This window comes from Alosa sapidissima, chromosome 4 (assembly GCF_018492685.1).
Source record: "Alosa sapidissima isolate fAloSap1 chromosome 4, fAloSap1.pri, whole genome shotgun sequence".
NCBI lineage: Eukaryota > Metazoa > Chordata > Actinopteri > Clupeiformes > Clupeidae > Alosa > Alosa sapidissima.
This window is the reverse complement of record NC_055960.1, coordinates 39731002-39753501: the sequence shown is the minus strand read 5'-3', so window position 1 is coordinate 39753501 and position 22500 is coordinate 39731002. Positions and strand designations below refer to the sequence as shown.

At 41.1% G+C, this 22500-nt stretch overlaps 1 protein-coding gene across 2 annotated transcripts in view; it reads right to left on the bottom strand.

Annotated features, from left to right (window-relative positions):
* The window catches only part of mst1rb (macrophage stimulating 1 receptor b), a 72136-nt gene that overhangs the window by 8486 nt on the left and 41150 nt on the right, over positions 1–22500 (bottom strand). The window contains exons 17-18 of one of the 2 annotated variants that reach the window (XM_042088560.1): positions 17484–17593; positions 9572–9737 (exon numbers count right to left, since the gene is read on the bottom strand). In XM_042088560.1, coding sequence (XP_041944494.1) covers positions 9572–9737; positions 17484–17593 — 276 coding nt within the window. The remainder of the gene's footprint in view (positions 1–9571; positions 9738–17483; positions 17594–22500) is intronic. The other variant, XR_006031093.1, reaches the window with a different exon arrangement.

Here is a 22500-nt window from a genome sequence, read left to right as displayed (position 1 = left end):
ACAATCACACTGTATCATAGTGTTAATGTGTTGAGTGAAGCTAGACATGTTTCGAATATTTTTGTTACCATGTGTGTTTATTCCTGCCGTTACAAAAACTAGCATATCAGCTAATGTTAGCGATTAGCTCACGTCACATAGGCGACATGTAGTCTTTCTCGTTATGTCTTTTCCAACTGCTAGCCGAAGAATCATATAATATACTGTCAAACTCGTAACATGAAAAATTATATTAAAAATTCACACACAACATATGTTCACATTCATGGCACAATTTAAACAGGACCAGAAAATAATTATTTTCTTACATTCACTTTCATGGACGATTTTTCAATCTAGAGGTCCACTGGGGGTTTAGCGGATGGACGGGACTTACCAGCTCTATAGAGTTGGCATGGCAGCTTGGGGGGAGTTTAGGCCTTTTAGAGTTATTTCTCTGTGTATGTTCATCTGCCTTGCTGTTTTATTTTTAATCTCCCCTGGTGGGCTTTTAAAATTCAAGTAAACATTAGCATAATGTAGCCTACACGTTATATAGCGCGCTACCTAACTTAGCCTAAATACACCACTGAAAGAAAAGCAAGTCACAAACTCTAACTCCACATTACGGTTTTATTTACAGTATGCTATTTACAAAGACAAATAGAAACCGACTGTATTGCTCACAAATTATGAGAATTTGAGCTGCAACTTGCCTTGCCTCTCGACTTCACCTGCCAACACTAACGTTAACGCATCCCTTGAACTTGAACCACTTCCTGTCAGATTGCGACAGACATGTATAAAGTACTAGAGACCAAGACTTGAGTAAAAGTACAAGTACTCTATCAAAAAAATTACTTGAGTAGAAGTTGAAGTGCTCTTTAAGCGCCATACTTAAGTAGAAGTACTAAAGTATTAAACATGTTTTGTACTTAAGTACTGCAAGTAGTTTATTTTAAAATGTACTACTCAAGTATTGAAAGTAAAAGTACAAGTACTGTGTAATGTAGTTATTAAAGAAAACAGTCAAAAGTTTGAATCATATTGTTTATATTATTTCAAATGGTCAGCCTAAAGGACACACAATTATTTTGGCTGTAGCAGCAGTACAAGGAAAGGAATGTACACAAGCGCCTTTAAACACTGAGCTTAACTCTCTGTAAACAAAAAATATCAAGTATGCAGTGTTACTGCTAGATCCCCCCCCCCCAAAGCATTGCTCATCCTCAAATCCTTTCAACAGATCTCAAAGGCCAGTAGGCCACATACAAATATTTCTTATGTAAAAACAAAAGTGATTACAGCACCTAAAAAGACTGGGCTTAACTCTTTGTAAACACACAGATCAGGTATGAGCCCTATCCCTTTAAAGCAGATCAGGTATGAGCCCTATCCCTTTAAAGCATCCTTCCCCTCTCTCCCCTGCTTGTGCTTTTTTCTCCACAACTTCCCTTCTTAAACTGGTATGCATAAAGCAGTCATATTTAGGAGGTCAGAAATCTTTTGTTTATCCTCAAAAGTAGTTGGTTCTCAAATTTTGATGCATTTAGTCTCGCTCTTCTAGGGCTAAAGACTAATCCTGCGATACTAAAAAGCCTCTCGCAGGCTGCTGATGCTGGAAGGGGTGTGTTTAACTTAACAGACAACTTGCACACAGCTGGAAAAGATTTGAGCAAGTCCATGTTATCAGCTGAACAGGCCAAGTACGCATCTAACTGTTTGGTGCCTTCTTGTGTCTTTGAACCCTGCAAGCTTGAAAAGAAGTCGTCTTCGTCAGATGAGCTGGACCTGTTGTCCTCACCGGACTGCAACGAGGGGTCTTCAATGCGTCGTTTGATATAGTCCATTCCTGAAATATAAGAGTGTGTTATAAACAATAATAATAGTTTCAACCAGTCATGAAAGTAACCACAGATTTGACATGACATTGTCAGAGATAATGATTTTAATGGAAATGACTGCTTTATACTTTAAATTCTCTTAAACAAAAAGCCAACATTTGCAGCATTTACAGCCTGGCATATCAGGCTAAGGAGGAAGGTTCCCATACCCACACCATACCTTGTGGACAGCACTTTGATTGGGGGATAGGAATTGAAACTGGCCCCAACAGAGTGCTGTCCGCAGAGTATAGTATGATGTGGGTTTGGTAGCCTACCTTCAAGACCCCTATTCTGACATTATTTCCATTAAAACCATCATTTCTGACATCATAATGCCCCTTTATAGTTTTGTTTGCTATATTTTCTATGCAGGGCAAGCTCATGCGTGTTTCCGTTAAAAAAAGTAAACCCAAACTTTTGAGTGGTACTGTATGTGAGACTCGTGATTGCAAATTGGTCAAATACACACATAAAGCACCCATACACCATTATTTCTTACCTATTTTGATTGTCTCATCTTCCTGTGTCCAATTTGTCTTGAATTTTGGAAGCAGAATGGCAGCTGCCACCAGCTCTGGGTCCTCCATCATAGGGCCAAAGCGATCCTCAATGCCCACCTGCAAGGCATCCACAAGCGGCTTGCAGTACTTCAGCGGTAGCTTGATCCTGTTCAGCTTGATTGTCAGGAGCTTGACGGTTGGGAGCAGCCACCCCATCTGGACATTTGTTTCAGCTTACAAAATATTTGTTGCTTGGAGTCATGACAGCAGCATACTCCGACAGGAATGCAAGTTCTGCTGGATTAAACCTGTGATGAAGACAAGAACATTTAGAGACAAAAATACAGCATTGCTACATGATCCGATTATCATCATGCAATGGATTGGTTCATCAATCAGTTCAATGTTATACAAGTAGACAATATGGACCAGAATTGAGTTTGACAGAAAGAGTACCCATATGCAACATTTTTAAACTTACATTGGAACCTTCAGATCTGTGCAGACAACTCTCATTGCTGCCTCTCCCTTTTCTTTCACTATCCTGAGCAGTCTCTCCACAGCCATGAACACAGAGTTCCACCTTGTTGCATTCGGTCGCACAAGCTGTAGGGAGCAAGCATCTTCAACTGTTTCAGCTGCTGTTGAGGATTTCGACCACTTATTCCAAAGCGCATTGCACTTGCTAAAGGTTGAGTAGTACAATTTCTTGTCATTGGACACTGCCTTGCTGGCATCGGCAGTGGCTATTAGGTTAAGAATGTGGCATGCACAACGTTGGTGCTTCGGGAGCTGAAACTCAAAACCATCATCATCCTCATCCAAAAGTGAAGATACATCGACAAACTCTACCTCCTCCTCCTCCTCATCTTTGTCTGCTAGTTCTTCCTCCTCCTCTTCCTCCTGAACTAGAGCACCAGCATTGTTATTTCCATCTTGGCCGAATACTTTGAAGGCTTTGATGAAGTTGGACCCATTGTCCGTTGTTGTTCTGACCATCTTCCCCCGAATTTCAAACTCTGCATGTATATCATTAAGTGCATTTGCCAGAAGGTCGAAAGTGTGAGAGCCTTTTAATCTTCTACAGGCTAGGGCCACTGAGCACCTTTTTAAACTTTCGGGGTCCACCCAGTGAGCCGTGACCCCAATGAAACTACGCCGCCTGGCTGACCAGCAGTCAGTGGTTGTTGCAATGTGATCAACAGTTTTCATGGCCTCAATCATTTTGATCTTCATCTGTTTGGCAGCATCATCAATCATAGATGTGAGTGTGACTCTTGTCATTATTTTGCTATTTGGCACCAGGTCTAACACGAAGTCACAGAAAGCTTCTTGCTCTACAATGTTGAAAGGCTGAAGTCCTCGGACAACATACTTGGTGATTGCCTTGTCGATGGATCTCTGGGGCATCGTGGTCCAGTGACCCATTAATGTGGGCTGCTTGAGGGGGAGGGAATCAAAGTCTTCTTTCGCTTCGCAGATGTGAGTTCCTCGTATTTACTCAAGTGGCAGTCATGCTTGCTCTGAAAAGAGACAAAAATAGTTTTACCTTCACAGAATTATACCATGAGCAACATTATAGGTGAGTGTAGTAACTGCTGTGACACTATTGATAAAAGCAAAATTAATTCCATCAAAGTGATTTATCCACTATAATTCTAAATAACTAATCAGAAAACTAAAACAAGCAACCCCAAAACCAAAGATCATTCATTGCTGCTCTACTCTGACATTACTTCAAAACCCTGTAGGTCTAACTTCATGAGAAACAGGAGGAGTGCGTGAAAACTACTTGAGATGCAGACTAATTGAGATGGTTTGTTTGTTGGTTGTCAGCACTTTGGTTTCATAAAAAGTCGGAAGAGAAATGTCTCACAAATTGGCCAAGGCTGCTACATTACTACACTACATACATCATAAAATGCCTGTAGCCTTAACACAGCCCTAACAAGCCATTAGCCAAATAGCAACAAGTGGATTTACTGAACATAAGGTTCAAGGTTGACGTTCACTAAGGCATGTCGGGGCATGCTAGTAGTGCAAACGGATAACTCACTTGATGCTACATTACAATGAAGAAAAATCCATTAATAGGCCTACTGCCCTGCGTTTACCCTCAGCAACTTTGCAACAATCAGTTTATAATCTAGCATTCGTTATGTCATCGTCAATCGAGGCCTATCCTATAAACTACACTATACAAAGGGGCATGTTATTAGGCAGCACGAAAAGAGACATGGTCTACGATTTATATAAGGCAAGGAAGGCAATATGGCATAAAATAAGAGAAAGTTGACATTATAGTGATGGGTGAAAAACACCATTCAGCGTGACACAGCCTTTATGATTGCCAGCTAGCGTTAGTTAACGTAAGTGAACACCGCAGTCATGAACAGCGGCTAGCTAGCTAGCGCTTACTGATAGCTTATGTGCCATTTGTGTATTATAATATTTTGTAACTTACCTTGATATGTTTCTTCAAATTCGATGGGGAATTTTTGAAGGCCATTAATTCACAATCCTTCGGGAGGCAGAGTAGGCATTTCATTCTATACGAGTTCTCTTTCACTCCGACAAGTGAAAACATGGACTCTAAGTTAAGTAGGGCCAGGGGTGGTCTTCTTCCTCACCCTCACCGCCACGATCACTCGAAGTTGAAGGTGTTGAAGGTGGTGTTTCTGGTTCTTCCATCTCGAAGCCAGCAAAGCAACTGTCCTCAATATAGGTTCAGCGCGAAAGGCAGAACGGGTGCACGCGAGGTCCTTTACAACACGGCTTGATCGCTTTATTCGGTCAACGATGAGCCAGCTTCATCAAACCTGTGACAGAGCCATCTATCGGAACTCCCCCTATTACCGTCGGTCCCGTATTTCCCAAGTACACCTCGCTGCAGCCTGCGGGAAGGCGAGGCTTGACATCAAGCCCCGCCCACATCCAACTCAGCCATGTTTTCTTTGCCTACGTCACTCCCCATACGCTTTGGCTTTACTTCCAACAGCCCGGTAGCGAATTATATAGTATATAGTTTCATATTAGATGATAGAAACTGATGATGTAGGCTAAACACAAATTACATTTCATGCAACCACAGTGAATTTTTCATGTAGGCCTAGGCTAGTTACTGTAATTGGGTTCGTGTACTTTTTCGTTCATTTGATTTTCGGTTTTGAAACAATAACATGCACATTCAAAAAAATAGTCATTTTAAATATTGATGACAATGTGTTCAAACGTAAAACGAGCCATATTTCATTTCATTTAGCCCTCAAAAGTAGAATGGTGTGTTGTTTCATTATCATGGACTATCAGTTTAACAGCACGAATTCTCCATTACAACCAAATGTCGGCTACAAAGGGGCGATTTTGCTTTATTAACAGGTGAATTAGAAGCATGCATTGTGTAACGTTAACCGGTCAGATCAAGCTAGACATATCCTCATCTCAAATATAGGCTACTGCCCAGCAAGCAGCTATTGGACCACCGGTAGATAGGCTACTTGTCAGCAACCCGCGATGGTAACGTTAGGCCACCGGCAGTCCACCGTATAAATGAATAAAGAAAAGGTTGTCAAAGCTGCGGCTCGTTAGCCCAGCGGACCGCGGTAGAACCGATGTGCAAAAACTCAGCGGTCCGCCGGCGACAGCGAAACTGGGCCGCCGCCAGCCTCTTGCCATCTGGGTGGTTAACTTTGCTGGTTAGCTAGCCCGCTAGCTAGTTCCTATCTGAAGAACGAGTAGTGTGACAATGGAAATGTTGGTGCTGTTGCGAGTTGTTGCACTGGTTTGAATCCACAGTTTACGTGTTGAATTACACAATAAAACGTGTTTTGCAGTAAGTTGCTGGTTTGTAGAATGTAGCACTAGCAGCTCGCTCAGTCTCGTTGCGAGTCCTGGCCTATGGTCCTGGCTCTCTCTGCTGACTGCCTCCCTCTCGCCGCCAGCAATTTTAAACTGCGTGACGTAATACAAAAAAACATGGCTGACTTGGATGTGGGCTGGGCTTGATGTCAAGCCCCGCCTTCCCGCAGGCTGCAGCGAGATGCTCCTCGTATTTCCACCGTCTTGCTTGTATGTGTCACTTAATATCCATTTCTATACAAACCAAGACAGCGGACTCCTACAGAAACGCAACCACCCACACCATAGGTGTATCTAAATTAGCTATGTACCAAAAATTACATTTTACCGTGACTCAAAGAGCTGTAAACAGTGTTGTAAGGCTGCGTGTACACAACCGCTTGGAGCTCCAGTGGAATTTTAATTTCATGACGAGAATTCTCGGTCTAACCGTTCATGTGCCGTTGAAACGGTGTAAATAGGCGAAACATCAGGCCAGCACTATAACTCCGAGCGTGGTAAACAAAATCGGATATTTCAGGCAGTAAATGCTCTCGTTAAGAACCAAACCAGATTTTGTTCAAATCTACACACCTATGGCTACTGAAAAATGTAAGGTTAATTTAGCAAATGTTATTTTGAAGTGTTAAAAAACATTGTTGTTTTAGAATTTCTGAACAAAAGTGGTGATAATTGGGGGTGTTACGATACCGCCCTGGGAGTGATAACAAAGATCCTTGATTACTCCGCTTGAACCCTCTCTGGTGATAATGTGGGTTTGGAATGATTCGTAACATGTATATTGTAACGAGTAACGATGCAGCACATACAAAAATATCGGAATAAAAGTATTTAACTCAACGAAAATATGTACTTGAGTAAAAGTGGAAGTAGGAGAAAAAAATAATACTCCAGTAGAGTACAGATACAGCCTTTTAGTACTTAAGTACAGTAAAGAAGTAGTTCTACTTCTGAGTGTCCCATTCACTCCCAGAGACGCCGGGCTTCCCTGGAAATGATAATTTTGTGGCGTTTGTCCAATAAACATCTAGCTTTTCTGCACTGAGATCAGCCCACTCTGTAGTGCCATTGAAAGTCCAGTGAAGCCGAGCGTCTATGGGTTTTTTGCATGGTTTTTTGATGGATCGTGTCGTCACAGCAATGTATTACGGGTGCGAAATCACAATAAATGACCGGCAAAACCGTATTGCTGAACAAACTAGCCATGAAGATGAACATGTTTTCAGCATGTTCTAGTTGGAATAGTAGGCTAGAAGCTAATGTAATAGTGTGGCGATCAACCCTGACCCCCTATAATAAAGTAATATAATGAAAACATGGCAGCTACATACGGGAGATGTTCGCGTCTATAAATAACAGCCCAGGTAGCGCTGTCTCCGCCTCTCTCGTTTCCCTCTACCGGTGTTTCGTCTGCTGCGTGTTTGGTTCCCTGGTGTTTCCCTGCGTAGGCTGAACGTGATGACAGGTAGAGTGTTTTGCCTTGTGAGAGCGGCCTGGTTTGGTCCGACAGGTAGAGTGACAGGTAGAGTGTTTTGCCTTGTGAGAGCGGCCTGGTTTGGTCCGACAGGTAGAGTGTTTTGCCTTGTGAGAGCGGCCTAGTTTGGTCCGACAGGTAGAGTGTTGATAACTCCACCGAGTTGTTCAGAGTTTTGTGCGTGTTTGGTCTAGTCCAAACCGAGCTCCGTGATCACTTTGCAATAACAAACTGTTTTATCATTGTTCAGCAAGCGATCACGGCAGCAAAGTTGTTGTTCCTGGCCTGTCGGCCTGTCTTGCCCCATTCGTTCCGTGATCTCCTTGCACTGTAACTGTCTTATCATTGTTTGCAGGAGTCACGCAACGTGGGTAAGCTAGTAGTTTTGTGCGAGTTGTTTGGTCCTTTGGTGTGCACTCCATTCGCTCTGTGATCTCCTTGCATTAGAACTGTTTTACCATTGTTTGCAGGAGACACGCAACAGTAGCGAGGTTGTAGCAGCTGGCCCACTTCTCTGTGTTGTCCCGTGCTCTTTAAAAGCGCTCTTGTTGTTTAGTCGTGAGCGGCGCGACTTTAAGTTGAATATAGATTACATAGGCTACTGGGGAGGGTTTCCTTAGGGGTTTTCCTGGGGATTATTATTTTGTCTTTTGGGGATATTTTTATTTCTACATTTTCCTTTCCTCCGGCGCCGGCCTGCCTTTATTGTAATCTAATCTAAACTGTAAACTGAAAGCAATCACGTTTGTGCTCTAGTTTTGGAGAGCTCTTCTTTTTGTTAAGTGATTTTGCTATTTAAGGTTATTTTGTTTATTGGTTTATCCACACTGGGAGCTTTGAAGCAGTCGACTATGTTATAGTAGCCAATTAGTTATAGCCTAAATAAAAGGTCTTGTTTGTGCTGCACTTGAGTAGCTTGTAATAGCAGCATAATTTGTTTAACCTGCTACATACTGTTTTGAATTTATTGTGGCCTTAGGCCGAAGAGGTCTTTTTTGACCGAAGATACTTTTCCCTCTCGTTTTTGGACCTTTTTGCGTCTTGCCTTTTTGCATTTTTGTCGAGGCTACCGCCTACCGCCTCCTAGTGGCCTGACCTAAAAATAGGCTGAATGGACTGCTACTGCTGTTGTGGTGGTTTGTTTGCTTGTGTGGTGTTCATGTGTGTCCTGAACAATAAACACACCTGTTTGCATTTCTTGAAGTCTTTTAGTTAGAGTTAAAACCATTTAATGTTTTGTGGTGCTTTATAAAGCCATTTAGTTATTATTTCTTAACTTTAGTTTATCTTCACTCTGTCTGAGTGGTGGTGGATAAATCCACCTGGCGCCCAACCGTAACGCTACCCCACTACCGCCACATTAGTGTTATTTGATGTGATTTTCCGTGATATTTTAGAGGAGGCTGAGCTCATACACACACACACTCATACACACACACTCATATACACTCATACCCACACACTCATACATGCACCATACACACACACACTCATTTATACGCACTCATACATGCACCAGACACACACACTGGATTATTCTCCTGCTTTGTTCTGGGCACCTGTCTGCTTGCTGTGTTCTGTATTGCTCTGATGATCTGTACTATATTGTTCTACACTTTTCGGTACTGTTCCACATAGTTCAACATTGTTTTGTACTGTTCTATTCTGTTCTGCACTGTTTTGCACTGTTCTACACAGTTCTACACAGTTCTGGAAAGTTCTTTCCAATTCTATACTATTCTACACTGTTCTCTCCAGTTCTGTGCTGTTCTTTACTGTTCTACACTGTTCTCTCCAGTTCTGTGCTGTTCTTTACTGTTCTACACTGTTCTGTACTGTTCTGGGGTTTTAGAGCTGGACTCTTGTATGCTGACCACGTCTGATTTGGAGGTGAACTTCTGAGTCTGGAGGCTCTCGATGGCCATCCACTTGACGGGCAGCTTGGCCTTCTTGTGATCCTGCACGCTGTAGTACTCCTTATCAAACACGTCCCGAGCCATGCCAAAGTCCGCCACCTTCACTGTGTAGGACTCATCCAGCCTACAGAGACAACAACAACACACACACACACACACACACACTCTTTATTTGAATCCACACACACACACAGTTTAGTTCTTTATTTGTATCCACACCCACACACACACACACACACACACACACAGTGATTTTTAGATGCAAAATAAATGTTCTGTGTTGTAAATAATGAACATTTACTGTAAAGACTGAACATTTACTGTATAGTAAAGACTGAACATTGACTGTAAAGTAAATACTGAACATTTACTGTAAAGACTGAACATTTACTGTAAAGACTGAACATTTAATGTATAATAAAGACTGAACATTTACTGTAAAGTAAAGACTGAACATTTACTGTATAATAAAGACTGAACATTTACTGTATAGTAAAGACTGAACATTTACTGCATAGTAAAGACTGAACATTTACTGTATAATAAAGACTGAACATTTACTGTAAAGACTGAACATTTACTGTAAAGTAAAGACTGAACATTTACTGTATAGTAAAGACTGAACATTTACTGTAAAGACTGAACATTTACAGTATAGTAAAGACTGAACATTTACTGTATAGTAAAGACTGAACATTTCTCCTGGATTTGCAGGCCCTGACGCTGTGTTTTCTATTTTTTGATGTAGTGTGTAGTGACCGCTCAGTATTGTTTTCATTCTGACTGCTGGTTTTGAGCACAGGTAAAACGTATTTAAGCGACTGTTCAGTTTTGCACTAAGTGTCAGATGTTTTGTGAATGTAGCTTGAGAATGGAGGTGTGTGTTTACAGTTTTGGAAACTGTAAACTAGGGCTGCAGCTATCTAGTGTTTTTGGAATCGAGTATTCTAGCGATTATTTCATTGATTAATCAAGTAATCGGATAAAGAATATGTTTGCGTTAATAAGTGCAATTTATTAATATGCACAACAAATGTCATGCTGTACACCAGCCCTATATGTATAATATGTGTTGTGTTGTGTTGGGTGGAATATGCAGAATGGGTCACTTCAAAGTAAATTAATACTGTATATCTGTTTTATGTACATTTGTGCATCTGCAGCACTTATCATTACTACAAAATAACTGCAGTTTTTACAGTGTTATACTACAATGCAGTGCTTTAGTATTTTCATGTCTAAAATATATTTCTGCAGTAAAGTACAGCAGGCTACTATACTATGGGTTGTGTTGTGTTGTGTTGTGTTGGGTGGAATATGCAGTATGATAATAATAATAATAATAATAATAAAGCTTTATTTGTATAGCACCTTTCATACACAGAATGCAGCTCAAAGTGCTTTACATTTGAAGCATGTAACACAATAGTAGTCAGTCAGTCATTATCAATCACTTTTCTTTGCTGTTTATGATATGCTCAGCAACATATCAAAAATATAGAAAATGACGTCATAAGACTGGCAGCCTTAACCCTCTTACCCCCCACAAGCACGCCATATGGCAACTGTGGCAAGGAAAAACTCCCATATTCCAGGAAGAAACCTTGAGCAGAACCTGACTTAATAGGGGGAGCCCATCTGCTTCTGGCTGGCTGCGCCCTCCAATAGTAGCAGATGTAGAATAATCTGAAAATGTAGTCTACAGGATAAGATGAGTTAACTAAAAGCTTTCCTGTACAGGTATGTTTTCAGATCTTTTTTAAAAATATTTACTGAACTCGCCTGCTTGATGTACAGAGGCAGGGTGTTCCATAGTTTGGGGGCATAATGGATAAACGCAGCTTCTCCACTTTGTTTGTGGAGCACTTTGGGTACGATTAAAAGATTAGAATTGGATGATCTAAGTTTCCTTTGTGGTTGATAAGATATTAAAAGCTCAGAGATATATGAAGGTGCTATGCCATTCAGAGCTTTGTAAGTAATTAACATAACCTTAAAATCAATTCTATAGGAAATAGGGAGCCAGTGCAGTTCAGCCAACACAGGGGTGATGTGTTCTCTCTTCTTAGTCTTAGGTAAAAGTCTAGCCGCAGAGTTCTGTATGAGTGCCAATTTCTTTAGATGTTTTTTGGGAAGACCAGTGAAAAGTGCATTGCAGTAGTCTAACCTGCTAGTGATAAAGGCGTGAATTAGTTTTTCTGCATCTTGTTGAGTTAAAAAGGGCCGCACTTTGGCAATGTTTCTCAAGTGGAAATAGGCTGTCTGAGTAACTTTACTGATATGGGGCTTAAAACTTAACTCTGCATCTAAGATGACACCGAGGCTTGTTACTTTTGGTTTGACCTGGTGTGCCAAGTTCCCCAGATTACTAAGAATAATATCTCGCTTTAGTTTTGGTCCAACCAGAAGTACCTCTGTTTTGTCATCATTTAGTTTCAAAAAGTTTTTGCTCATCCACTGATTAATGGAGGTTAGGCATGCAGTGAGGGAGCAAAGGCCATCTGGGTTAGTTGGCTCAACAGAAAGATACAATTGGGTATCATCTGCGTAGCTGTGGAAGTTTACATTATGTTGACTTATGACGTTTCCCAATGGAAGCATATATAGAGAAAATAGCAGGGGACCAAGGCAGCTCCCCTGGGCCACACCAAAAGGCAAGTCATGTTTTTCAGATACATGATCTCCTAGACTGATATAAAAATCTCTGCCAGTAATGTAGGTTTGAAACCAGTTTAGAGCATTATCAGAGAGACCCACCCACTTCGCAAGGCGGTGAATTAGGATGCTATGATCAATGGTGTCAAATGCCGCACTCAAATCCAGAAGAATAAGGATTGAGACTTTGTTTGAGTCGGTAGCTAGTCTGAGATCATTGACTATTTTTACTAGAGCCGTTTCTGTGCTGTGATTTGATCTAAAACCTGATTGGAATTTTTCAAGGATACTGTTTTCGTTGAGGAAGGTATTTAACTGATTACAAACAACTTTTTCAAGTACTTTGCTCAAAAACGATAGATTTGATATAGGCCTGTAGTTGCTCAGATTGGTATGGTCAAGATTTGACTTTTTAAGTAAAGGTTTCACAACAGCGGTTTTAAAAGCAGTTGGAAATATACCTGTTTCTAATGAGGTATTTATTACCTTGAGAAAAAAGGGAGCTAAGCCATCATATACTTTTTTGAGGAATGTAGTAGGGATTGGATCTAAAACACATGTTGAGGAGCCGGTTTGAGTTATAATTTTACCAAGCTCAGATTGAGTAATAGTGCTAAAGGACCTTAATTTTGGGGGGCTGTTTTTGGGTGTACTATCAAACATATTACTTGTGTTACCAATAGCCTCCCTTATAGAAATGACTTTGTTTTTGAAGAAGTCTGCAAATTCTTCGCATCTTAGAGAGGATGCCTGACTGAGTGTATCAAAAGGTGTTTGATGCAATAGCCTATCAATGGTAGAGAACAACACCCTAGAGTTTCCACTGTTTTCAGCAATTACCTTAGAGAAGTGGTTCCTCCTCTCATTCCGAATAGCTCTATTATAATTTGCAATTTTTTCTTTTAGAATGGCACGGTGAACCTGTAACTTAGTTTTTCTCCATGTTCTCTCAGCTTTCCTACATGATCTTTTTAGATCATGGATATTTTCGTTCATCCAAGGTGTCAGTTTGCTACAGGGCCTTTTTTTAGTCTTTAAGGGTGCCACTCTGTCAAGCAGAGCGCCTAATTCACGATTGAGAGCCTCTACCATTTGATCAATGGGATGATGTAAAATATCTACATTTATGGAGTCTATAAGAGCTATGAACTGCTGTTCTGCTCTAATGTCCAAGAGTCGCGATTTGATTGCAATTTCGGGATGAATTTTTGGAGTATGTAGTACAATATTAAAAGATACACAATGATGATCAGACATATTTATATCATTTACTGATAAGTCTGTGACTTCTATCCCTCTGGAAATGACTAGATCGAGGGTGTTGCCAAGGTTGTGGGTGGGTCCTGTAACATGCTGCTTTAGCTCTAAACTGTCCAACACATTAAGGAACTTACTGGCTTTAGCATCAGTTGTCTTATTGACATGAATATTGAAGTCGCCATTTACAATTATCCGATCATAGCTAGTGATGATGAGCGACATAAGTTCAGAAAACTGGTCGAGAAAGCCAGTCCATAGTTTAGGAGGGCGGTATAAGGTTAATAGAAGTACAGCTGGGTCAGCCTTCAGAGTGAGGGCAATATACTCAAAGGAAGCGAATTCGCCAAAGTTGACTCGTGTGCAACTATATTTGTTTGAGAGAATGGAGGCAATTCCACCACCTCGTTTGCCTTGTCTAATTGAGTGGAAGAAATTATAATTTGGGGGACAAGTCTCAACAAGAACAGCTTCGCTGTCTGAAGTCAGCCAGGTTTCAACAAGAAACAGAAAATCCAATTTTTTTTCACTAATAAAATCATTGATTGCAAAGGTTTTGGTAGTAAGTGCACCTATATTTAGTAAACCCATGTTAGCTGAAAATGCCTCTGGCTTTTGAGGAATATGCTGAGGTATGGAAAGAATATTTGTTAGGTTTCTAGTTTTAAATTTGTCTTTTCTTTTTACTATACGTTGGGTAGAAATCAACGTTGGAATAGAACTATAAGCATAAGTCATGCTATTGCATGACACAGCTTGATCTATGGTAGTAGTATTGTATGTTACCCTGCAGAAAACATTCTCAGACTCATCCACATGTATAATGCCATTCGAATCAATACCTGGGGGGCGTGAATCTGTAATATTTTCTACAGAATGTCAATGTCTCAGTGTGGACGCTATGTTGTCAGAGAGTAGCCTGGCTCCATGTTGGTTTGGGTGGAGACCATCACGCTTCAGCATACTGGGCCTCTCCCAGAACAAGCCCCAGTTGTTGACATAGGGGATGCTTAGGGAAGCGCAGTAGCGTTTGAGCCAGGTGTGGAGATCGAACAGTCTGGACCATCTCTCAGCACCTTTTCTGTAGGTAGGGAGAGGCCCAGAGATGACAAAGCGTTTTGTATGGGTTGTGTTGTGTTGGGTGGAATATGCAGTATGGGTTGTGTTGTGTTGGGTGGAATATGCAGTATGGGTTGTGTTGGGTGGAAGTTAACGCTTGGCAATGGAAAGTGGCCAGACTCTCTGTACATTATGAAATCTGGTAGGACCAGGCTAATAGATAGTTCTAACAGAACAAGAAACAGAATGGTCTGCGTAGGGCAGTGCTGCTAACAGTGCTGCTAACAAAATGGTCTACGTAAGGTAGTGCTGCTAACAGAATGGTCTGTGTAAGGCAGTGCTGCTAACAGAATGGTCTGTGTAAGGCAGTGCTGCTAACAGAATGGTCTACGTAAGGCAGTGCTGCTAACAGTGCTGCTAACAGAATAGTCTACGTAGGGCAGTGCTGCTAACAGTGCTGCTAACAGAATAGTCTACGTAGGGCAGTGCTGCTAACAGAATAGTCTGCGTAGGGCAGTGCTGCTAACAGTGCTGCTAACAGAATGGTCTACGTAAGGCAGTGCTGCTAACAGAATGGTCTGCATGAGGCAGTGCTGCTAACAGAATACAGTAGTCTGCGTGAGGCAGTGCTGCTAACAGAATGGTCTACGTGAGGCAGTGCTGCTAACAGAATAGTCTACGTGAGGCAGTGCTGCTAACAGAATTGTCTGCGTGAGGCAGTGCTGTGAGGCAGTGCTGCTAACAGAATGGTCTACGTGAGGCAGTACTGCTAACAGAATAGTCTGGGTGAGGCAGTGCTGCTAACAGAATGGTCTACGTAAGGCAGTGCTGCTAACAGAATGGTCTGCGTGAGGCAGTGCTGCTAACAGAATAGTCTGTGTAAGGCAGTGCTGCTAACAGTGCTGCTAACAAAATAGTCTGTGTAAGGCAGTGCTGCTAACAGAATAGTCTGCGTGAGGCAGTGCTGCTAACAGTGCTGCTAATAGAATGGTCTATGTAAGGCAGTGCTGCTAACAGTGCTGCTAACAGAATGGTCTGTGTAAGGCAGTGCTGCTAACAGTGCTGCTAACAGAATGGTCTGTGTAAGGCAGTGCTGCTAACAGTGCTGCTAAACAGAATAGTCTGTGTAAGGCAGTGCTGCTAACAGAATAGTCTGCGTGAGGCAGTGCTGCTAACAGTGCTGCTAACAGAATGGTCTATGTAAGGTAGTGCTGCTAACAGAATGGTCTGTGTAAGGCAGTGCTGCTAACAGTGCTGCTAACAGAATGGTCTATGTAAGGCAGTGCTGCTAACAGAATGGTCTACGTAAGGCAGTGCTGCTAACAGAATGGTCTGCGTGAGGCAGTGCTGCTAACAGAATGGTCTACGTAAGGCAGTGCTGCTAACAGAATGGTCTGCGTGAGGCAGTGCTGCTAACAGAATAGTCTGTGTAAGGCAGTGCTACTAACAGTGCTGCTAACAGAATGGTCTGTGTAAGGCAGTGCTGCTAACAGTGCTGCTAACAGAATAGTCTGTGTAAGGCAGTGCTGCTAACAGAATAGTCTGCGTGAGGCAGTGCTGCTAACAGTGCTGCTAACAGAATGGTCTATGTAAGGCAGTGCTGCTAACTTCCCTTGCAGCTTTAGGCTTGACCAGCGCTGCGTTGGAGAACTGAGGCTCTTGCGTGTTTGGTCTGTAGATATTGGGCTGAGTTCTCGTTGTTCAGGATCGCTAGAATGGAAATCTGCGGGTCCGTTATGATGTTGTCAGTCAGGGGAGTTGACGCTCCGTCAGGGCCTTGCCAGGAAAGTTGTAATCCGGTGCGGTGGCAGAGATCATTGAGATCATGCATATTGAATCATGCATATTGTGAATTACAGTTTCATCTCTGGAAGAGATTTCCACATCATCCACGTAGGCTTGCACTGGGTTTGCGCACGTCTGGGGTCACACGCTGGGCCATCCATTTCAACCATCGCGAGGATAAAACGTATGGCATTCCATGGGCACAGTCTGGATGCCAGTCGATAACGGTATTGGATCGGTCAATGCTTTCCCACATATAACTTGTATGTATGAGTTGTTGTAAACATCCTCAATAATGTCGACGTATGGCCGTGGCAGTCATGTACCAAAGGCGTCACGCAACTCCAGGAAGACAGTATAAAACTTGGCGGGTGAATGTTTGAAATCGTTGATGCCAGGTTTTAGACAGAAGACATGCTCATTCATCCCGTGTCTATTTATGTAGGCGTCCTGCTTTGGAGAGAGTGTTCCTGTGTCCACTAGCCAGGGGAGGATTCATGACAGGAGACACTTCATGAGATATCTCTCCAAGTGGAGGGGTCATCGTTGGCATTTTCTTCAAAATTTGGATTGTGAATTTCAAGAAAGGAATTCCAAAAGGTCTCCCGTTTTGCCGGCAGATGGAGAGGGTCCTGCTCTTTAAATAAACTCCATTTAAATGGCGGAGGAGTGTCATCCATTTTCTCGTCCTTGGAGAAATTGAAGCCATGTTTATCCTCTAAGTGTTTGGTATCCAGGGTTTTTCTGAAAGCTCTTTCCCTGTTTTGGAGTATAATTCACTCATCCTGCCCCAGTGCTCCAACAGCAGGAAAGCCCAGGTGAGCCCAGGTAAGCAAAATCTCCACCTGTCGGGTGTTGGGGCACGGGGCCATGGACAGTCCACCTTTGTTTGTAGATTCTGCTGGTGTGCAAGATGTCCTTGAACGCACACTTTACTGACGTTACGAGGCACATTGCAGAAAACAGTAGCCGTAAACCAATGGCAGTTCCAACGGGTGCTGGTGTGAGACGTTTATTTAGGTGTGTTTGTCACCCAAGCGCACACCATTACGCCCGTGTCCACCATCTTGCACACACACACACACACACACACAGAGGGAATGTGAGGACTCACATGCAGTTCCTTGCGGCCAGATCTCTGTGAACAAACTTTTTCTGTGCCAAATATTCCATCCCCATGGCAACCTGCAGGCCAAAGCCAATCAGGTCCTTTACAGTGGGACTCTGAGAGAGAGAGAGAGATGGAGTGAGTGAGAGAGAGAGTGAGTGAGTGAGAGAGAGAGAGGGTAAGAGAGAGAGAGAGAGAGAGTGTGAGTGAGAGAGAGAATGTTTTTTAGAATTTAGCAAAATATTTATTGAACTTATTGAACAACATTTACCAATAGGCATTACAAATAAATAAGGGGGGAGGGGATAAGACAATAGGCCCCAGCAGAGGCGCGACTGGCTGGGGCACCTGCACCGTACGCCGGCGACCCGGGTTCGATTCCCGCCCCGTGCTCCTTTCCGGATCCCACCCCGACTCTCTCTCTCCCACTCACTTCCTGTCAATCTCCACTATCCTATCTAATTAAAGGCATAAAAAGCCCAAAAAATATTTAAAAAAAAGAAAGGACAATATAAGTATTATCTCAAAGCATATCCATAAATTAATTCACTATTACTAACTGAGCATAAGACTTCCTTGTATCCCCATACGTTCTCAAACCCATCAAAGTATTTCATTGCTGAGTGAAATGTAGTCATTCCATATTCTAGACTTTACCGTCTTTTTTTTTTTTTAATCCTTATTTTTTATTGATTTTAAATAACCAACAATCTTTCAACACATGTATTCAAATACAACATAAAGATATACTTCTTGCCCATCTCCCACCCCACCCACCCATTTTGAGCCATCTGTTGATAATAATAGTTTGCAATAAAAGTAACAATAATAATTGTAAAAAAAACAAAAATGTAAAAAGATAAATCAATCAATAAATAAATAAATAAATAAAAACAACACTCAAACAAACAAACAAACAAACATAAAATACAAACAACAAAAACACATACATGAGGGTAGTCTCACTTGTTATTGTGGCATTTAAGAACATAGGTTACTGGGTCTTGATTCCAAAAATGTAATGAATGAATCCCATATTTTATGGAAAATATGGCTTTTATGTTTGATGGCATATGTAAGCCTTTCAATCGCTATACATGAAGATAGTTCATTAACCCATAGAGTTACAGATGGACAACAAACACTTTTCCATTGTCTAGCAATAAGACGTTTTGCATGTAGTAGGCAGAGGTTGACCAATTTGTTTTCATGTGTTCCAAGGGATAATGTCTCCGGGATAAGGCCAAGGATACAGATTTTTGGGCATACAGGGATTTCTTTCTGAATGATACAGGAAATGATCTCAATTATGGCATTCCAAAATTCTTGAATATGTTTACAGGTCCAGATACAATGAAACAAAGTTCCTTTCTCTGTACATTTTATACAAGTGTCCGGAATGTTCGGGTTAAACTTTTGGAGTTTTTCAGGAGTTATATATGTTCTCATGAGCCAATTATATTGAATTAACCTCAATCTACTATTAATAGTTATAGTTTGTGCTTGACAACATGCCTTTTCCCATTCTAGCTCTGTAATGACTGTCTGAAAGTCTTCCATCCAGGCCATTTTCTTATATTCTGAGGACTCTCCTGATGACTTAAGCATTTTACTGTATATTTTCGAGATTGTCCCTTTAGCATGGGGATTGGGTGTCACCAGTTCTTCAATACCATTTAAAGCAGGAGATTGATATGATTGGTTCTTAGAATGAACAAAACTCCGTATTTGAAAATATTTAAACAAATGAGTCCTAGGAATCCCAAAATTATCTTTCAGATATTCAAAAGGCATAAGGGTGTTGTCTATAAAGAGATCTGAAATCTTCTGTAAACCAAGCTGTGCCCAAAGTTTAAAACCTGGGTCTGATGTACCTGGTGTAAATCTTGCATTGCCCCAGATAGGAGAAAAATGTGATATATCTCTTGGCTTTCCAACCATCTCTTGCGATTCATACCAAGCTGTAATTGTGGTCGTAACAAATGGATTGATTGTATTCCGCTTAAGCATTTTCAGAGAATTGGAGTATAGGTATCTGTCCAAAGTTAGCCCTTTCGCCTTTTGTTCCTCTATCTGGACCCATGGCAGATTTGAAGGATTAGAGAACCAAAAAAGTGCGGCTCTAACTTGGGCTGCTCTGAAGTACCATAGTAGGTTGGGTAACTGCAACCCTCCCCTATCATAAGGTAGATATAATAAGGTTAAGCGAAGTCTTGGTCGTCTTTTATTCCAGATGAAATTTGTGAATGTTTTCCTCATAGTAGAGAAAAAGGCTGGCGGTGGTGAGAGAGGAATTGACTGAAATAAATATAAAAATTTGGGGAGAATGTTCATTTTAATGGCATTGATTCTGCCTATTAATGTGAGTGGGAGAGACATCCATCTATTTAAAGAATTGTTTACATGTGAAACAATAGGGTCATAGTTATGTGGGATTATGTTTTTTATTTGAGGTGTGAGAATAATTCCCAAATATTTAAACCCAATTTTAGATACTGTGAAAGGGTGTTGGATTGGTGGACTATGTCTTTCTTTTCCATTGAGGAAAAGTATGGAAGATTTGGACTGATTGACCTTATATCCTGAGAATGTTCCAAAATGATTAATCATGTTGATCAGAGTAGGCATTGTGTTTTTTAGATCTGCAAGGTATAATAATATATCATCTGCAAATAATGAAATCTGATGCTCTTGACCTGCAATATCAATTCCCTTTATCCCTGGATGACTTCGTATGGCTATTGCCAGGGCTTCAATAGACATGACAAATAGTAGGGGGGACAGTGAGCAACCCTGTCGCGTACCACGCAATAGATTAAAGGGTTCTGAAATTAAGTTGTTTGTAACAATTTCAGCTAATGGTTCACAATACAATAATTTAATCCATTGACAGAGTTTAGGTCCACATCCATATCGGGAGAGCATATCAAATAAATAAGGCCATTCAACTCTGTCGAACGCCTTTTCGGCGTCCAGAGACAGTATGCAGTTGTCTGTAGTATCTGTTTTTTCGTGGATAATATTCAATGCTCGGCGTATATTATGAAAGGCCTGCCTGCCCTTCACAAATCCATTTTGGTCATTATGAATTATTGCTGGTAGATGAGCTTCTAGTCTCATAGCTAGTGCTTTGGCTAGTATTTTAGCATCAGTGTTAATCAAAGAGATCGGTCTATATGATTCACAATAGTGTTGTGGTTTATCTGGCTTTGGCAAAAGTGTAATTAAGGCCTTTCTTAATGACGGGGGCAGAATTCCAGTTTCTAGGGACTCCTCAAACATTTCAAATAGAGGGCGAATTAATTGATCTTTGAAAGCTTTATACATATCTATAGGGAGACTATCTGGTCCATCTGTTTTCCCATTATTCATTGTATCTATAGCCTTCAGTAATTCCTCTACAGACAAAGGTGAATCTAATTTCTGTTTCACTTCATCTGAGAAGGCAGGTATTTGAAGATTATCTAGAAAGCTAGTTTGTTGGACGGTAACTCCAGCAGTTTCTGATTTGTATAATGATTTAAAGAACTGGGTAAAAGCCTCATTGATCTCCTGTGGATCAGATGAGAGAGTTCCTGAGTTTGTTATAATGCTATTAATGGCTTTATTAGATTGTATTTTTTTAATTTGCCAGGCCAGAAGTTTGCCAGATTTTTCTCCCTGCTCATAGAATGTTTGTTTCAGGCGAAATAGGCTGTTTTCAGCTTTAGATAGTGATAGCTTGTTGTATTGTGCTCTGAGGAGTAGTAGTTCCTTTTGCTGTGGTATTGTATGTGTATGATCTACATGGGTTTCTTTTTCTAGCTTCTTGATTTCTTCTTCAAGTGATCTCAATTCTAAATTAACTTTATTGGTTATAAAGCTTGTGTAGCTAATCATCTGTCCTCTAATGTAAGCTTTGAAAGCCTCCCATCTAACAGAAGCACTTGTTTCGTTTGTATTTATTTTAAAAAACACATCAATATTAGTACCCACAAATTCTAAGAACTTTGTATCATGTAACCATTTTGGATGTAGCCTCCATCTATGAGGACCTCTAATGATCTTGTTCAAGTCATATATTAGTGTAACAGGGCCATGATCAGAAATCACAATGGTCTCATATCTAATGTCAAATATTTGTGGGAATAACTGGTTTGAAACTAAGAAATAATCTATACGTGAATATGAGTTTGATGATGAGGTGAAGCATGAAAATTCTGATTTGTTTGGATATTGTCTTCTCCATGGGTCACACAGGTCTAATTCCTGCATAAAGGTCTGTAATATTTTCCTACTTTGAGCATGAGTATTATCTACACTCTTGAGTCTATCAAGGTCTGTTGACAGGGTTGTATTGAAATCTCCTCCAATCAGGAGTTGGCCAGACATAGGAGCTAAAAGTAAAAACAAGTCTTCAAAAAAATGTGGGCTATCTGAATTTGGCCCATATAGATTTACAAGATTTATCTTCTTGTCAGTGAGTAGTCCTTGAAGAATTAAATACCTGCCTGCCTTGTCAGATATGACATTCAGTACTTGAAATGGAACAGATTTATGAATCAATGTTACTACCCCTCTTGCATTAGATGCATATGATGATGCAAATACCTGTCCCGCCCATCTTCTTTGTAATCTCTGTAGTTCACTCGACAGTAAATGCGTTTCTTGTAAGAACACGATAGTTGCTTTGAGTTGTTTTAATCTATTCATGACCTGTTTCACTTTAGATAATTTACCTAACCCCCTCACATTCCAGGATGTTGACTTTACCGTCTTAAAAAGACAAAAAGAAATGGCACAGCTAATAGACCGGCATGTTGAGCTGTCAAATGGCACAGCTAATAGACCGGCATGTTGAGCTGTCAAATGGCACAGCTAATAGACCTGCATGTTGAGCTGTCAAATGGCACAGCTAATAGACCGGCATGTTGAGCTGTCAAATGGCACAGCTAATAGACCGGCATGTTGAGCTGTCAAATGGCACAGCTAATAGACCGGCATGTTGAGCTGTCAAATGGCACAGCTAATAGACCGGCATGTT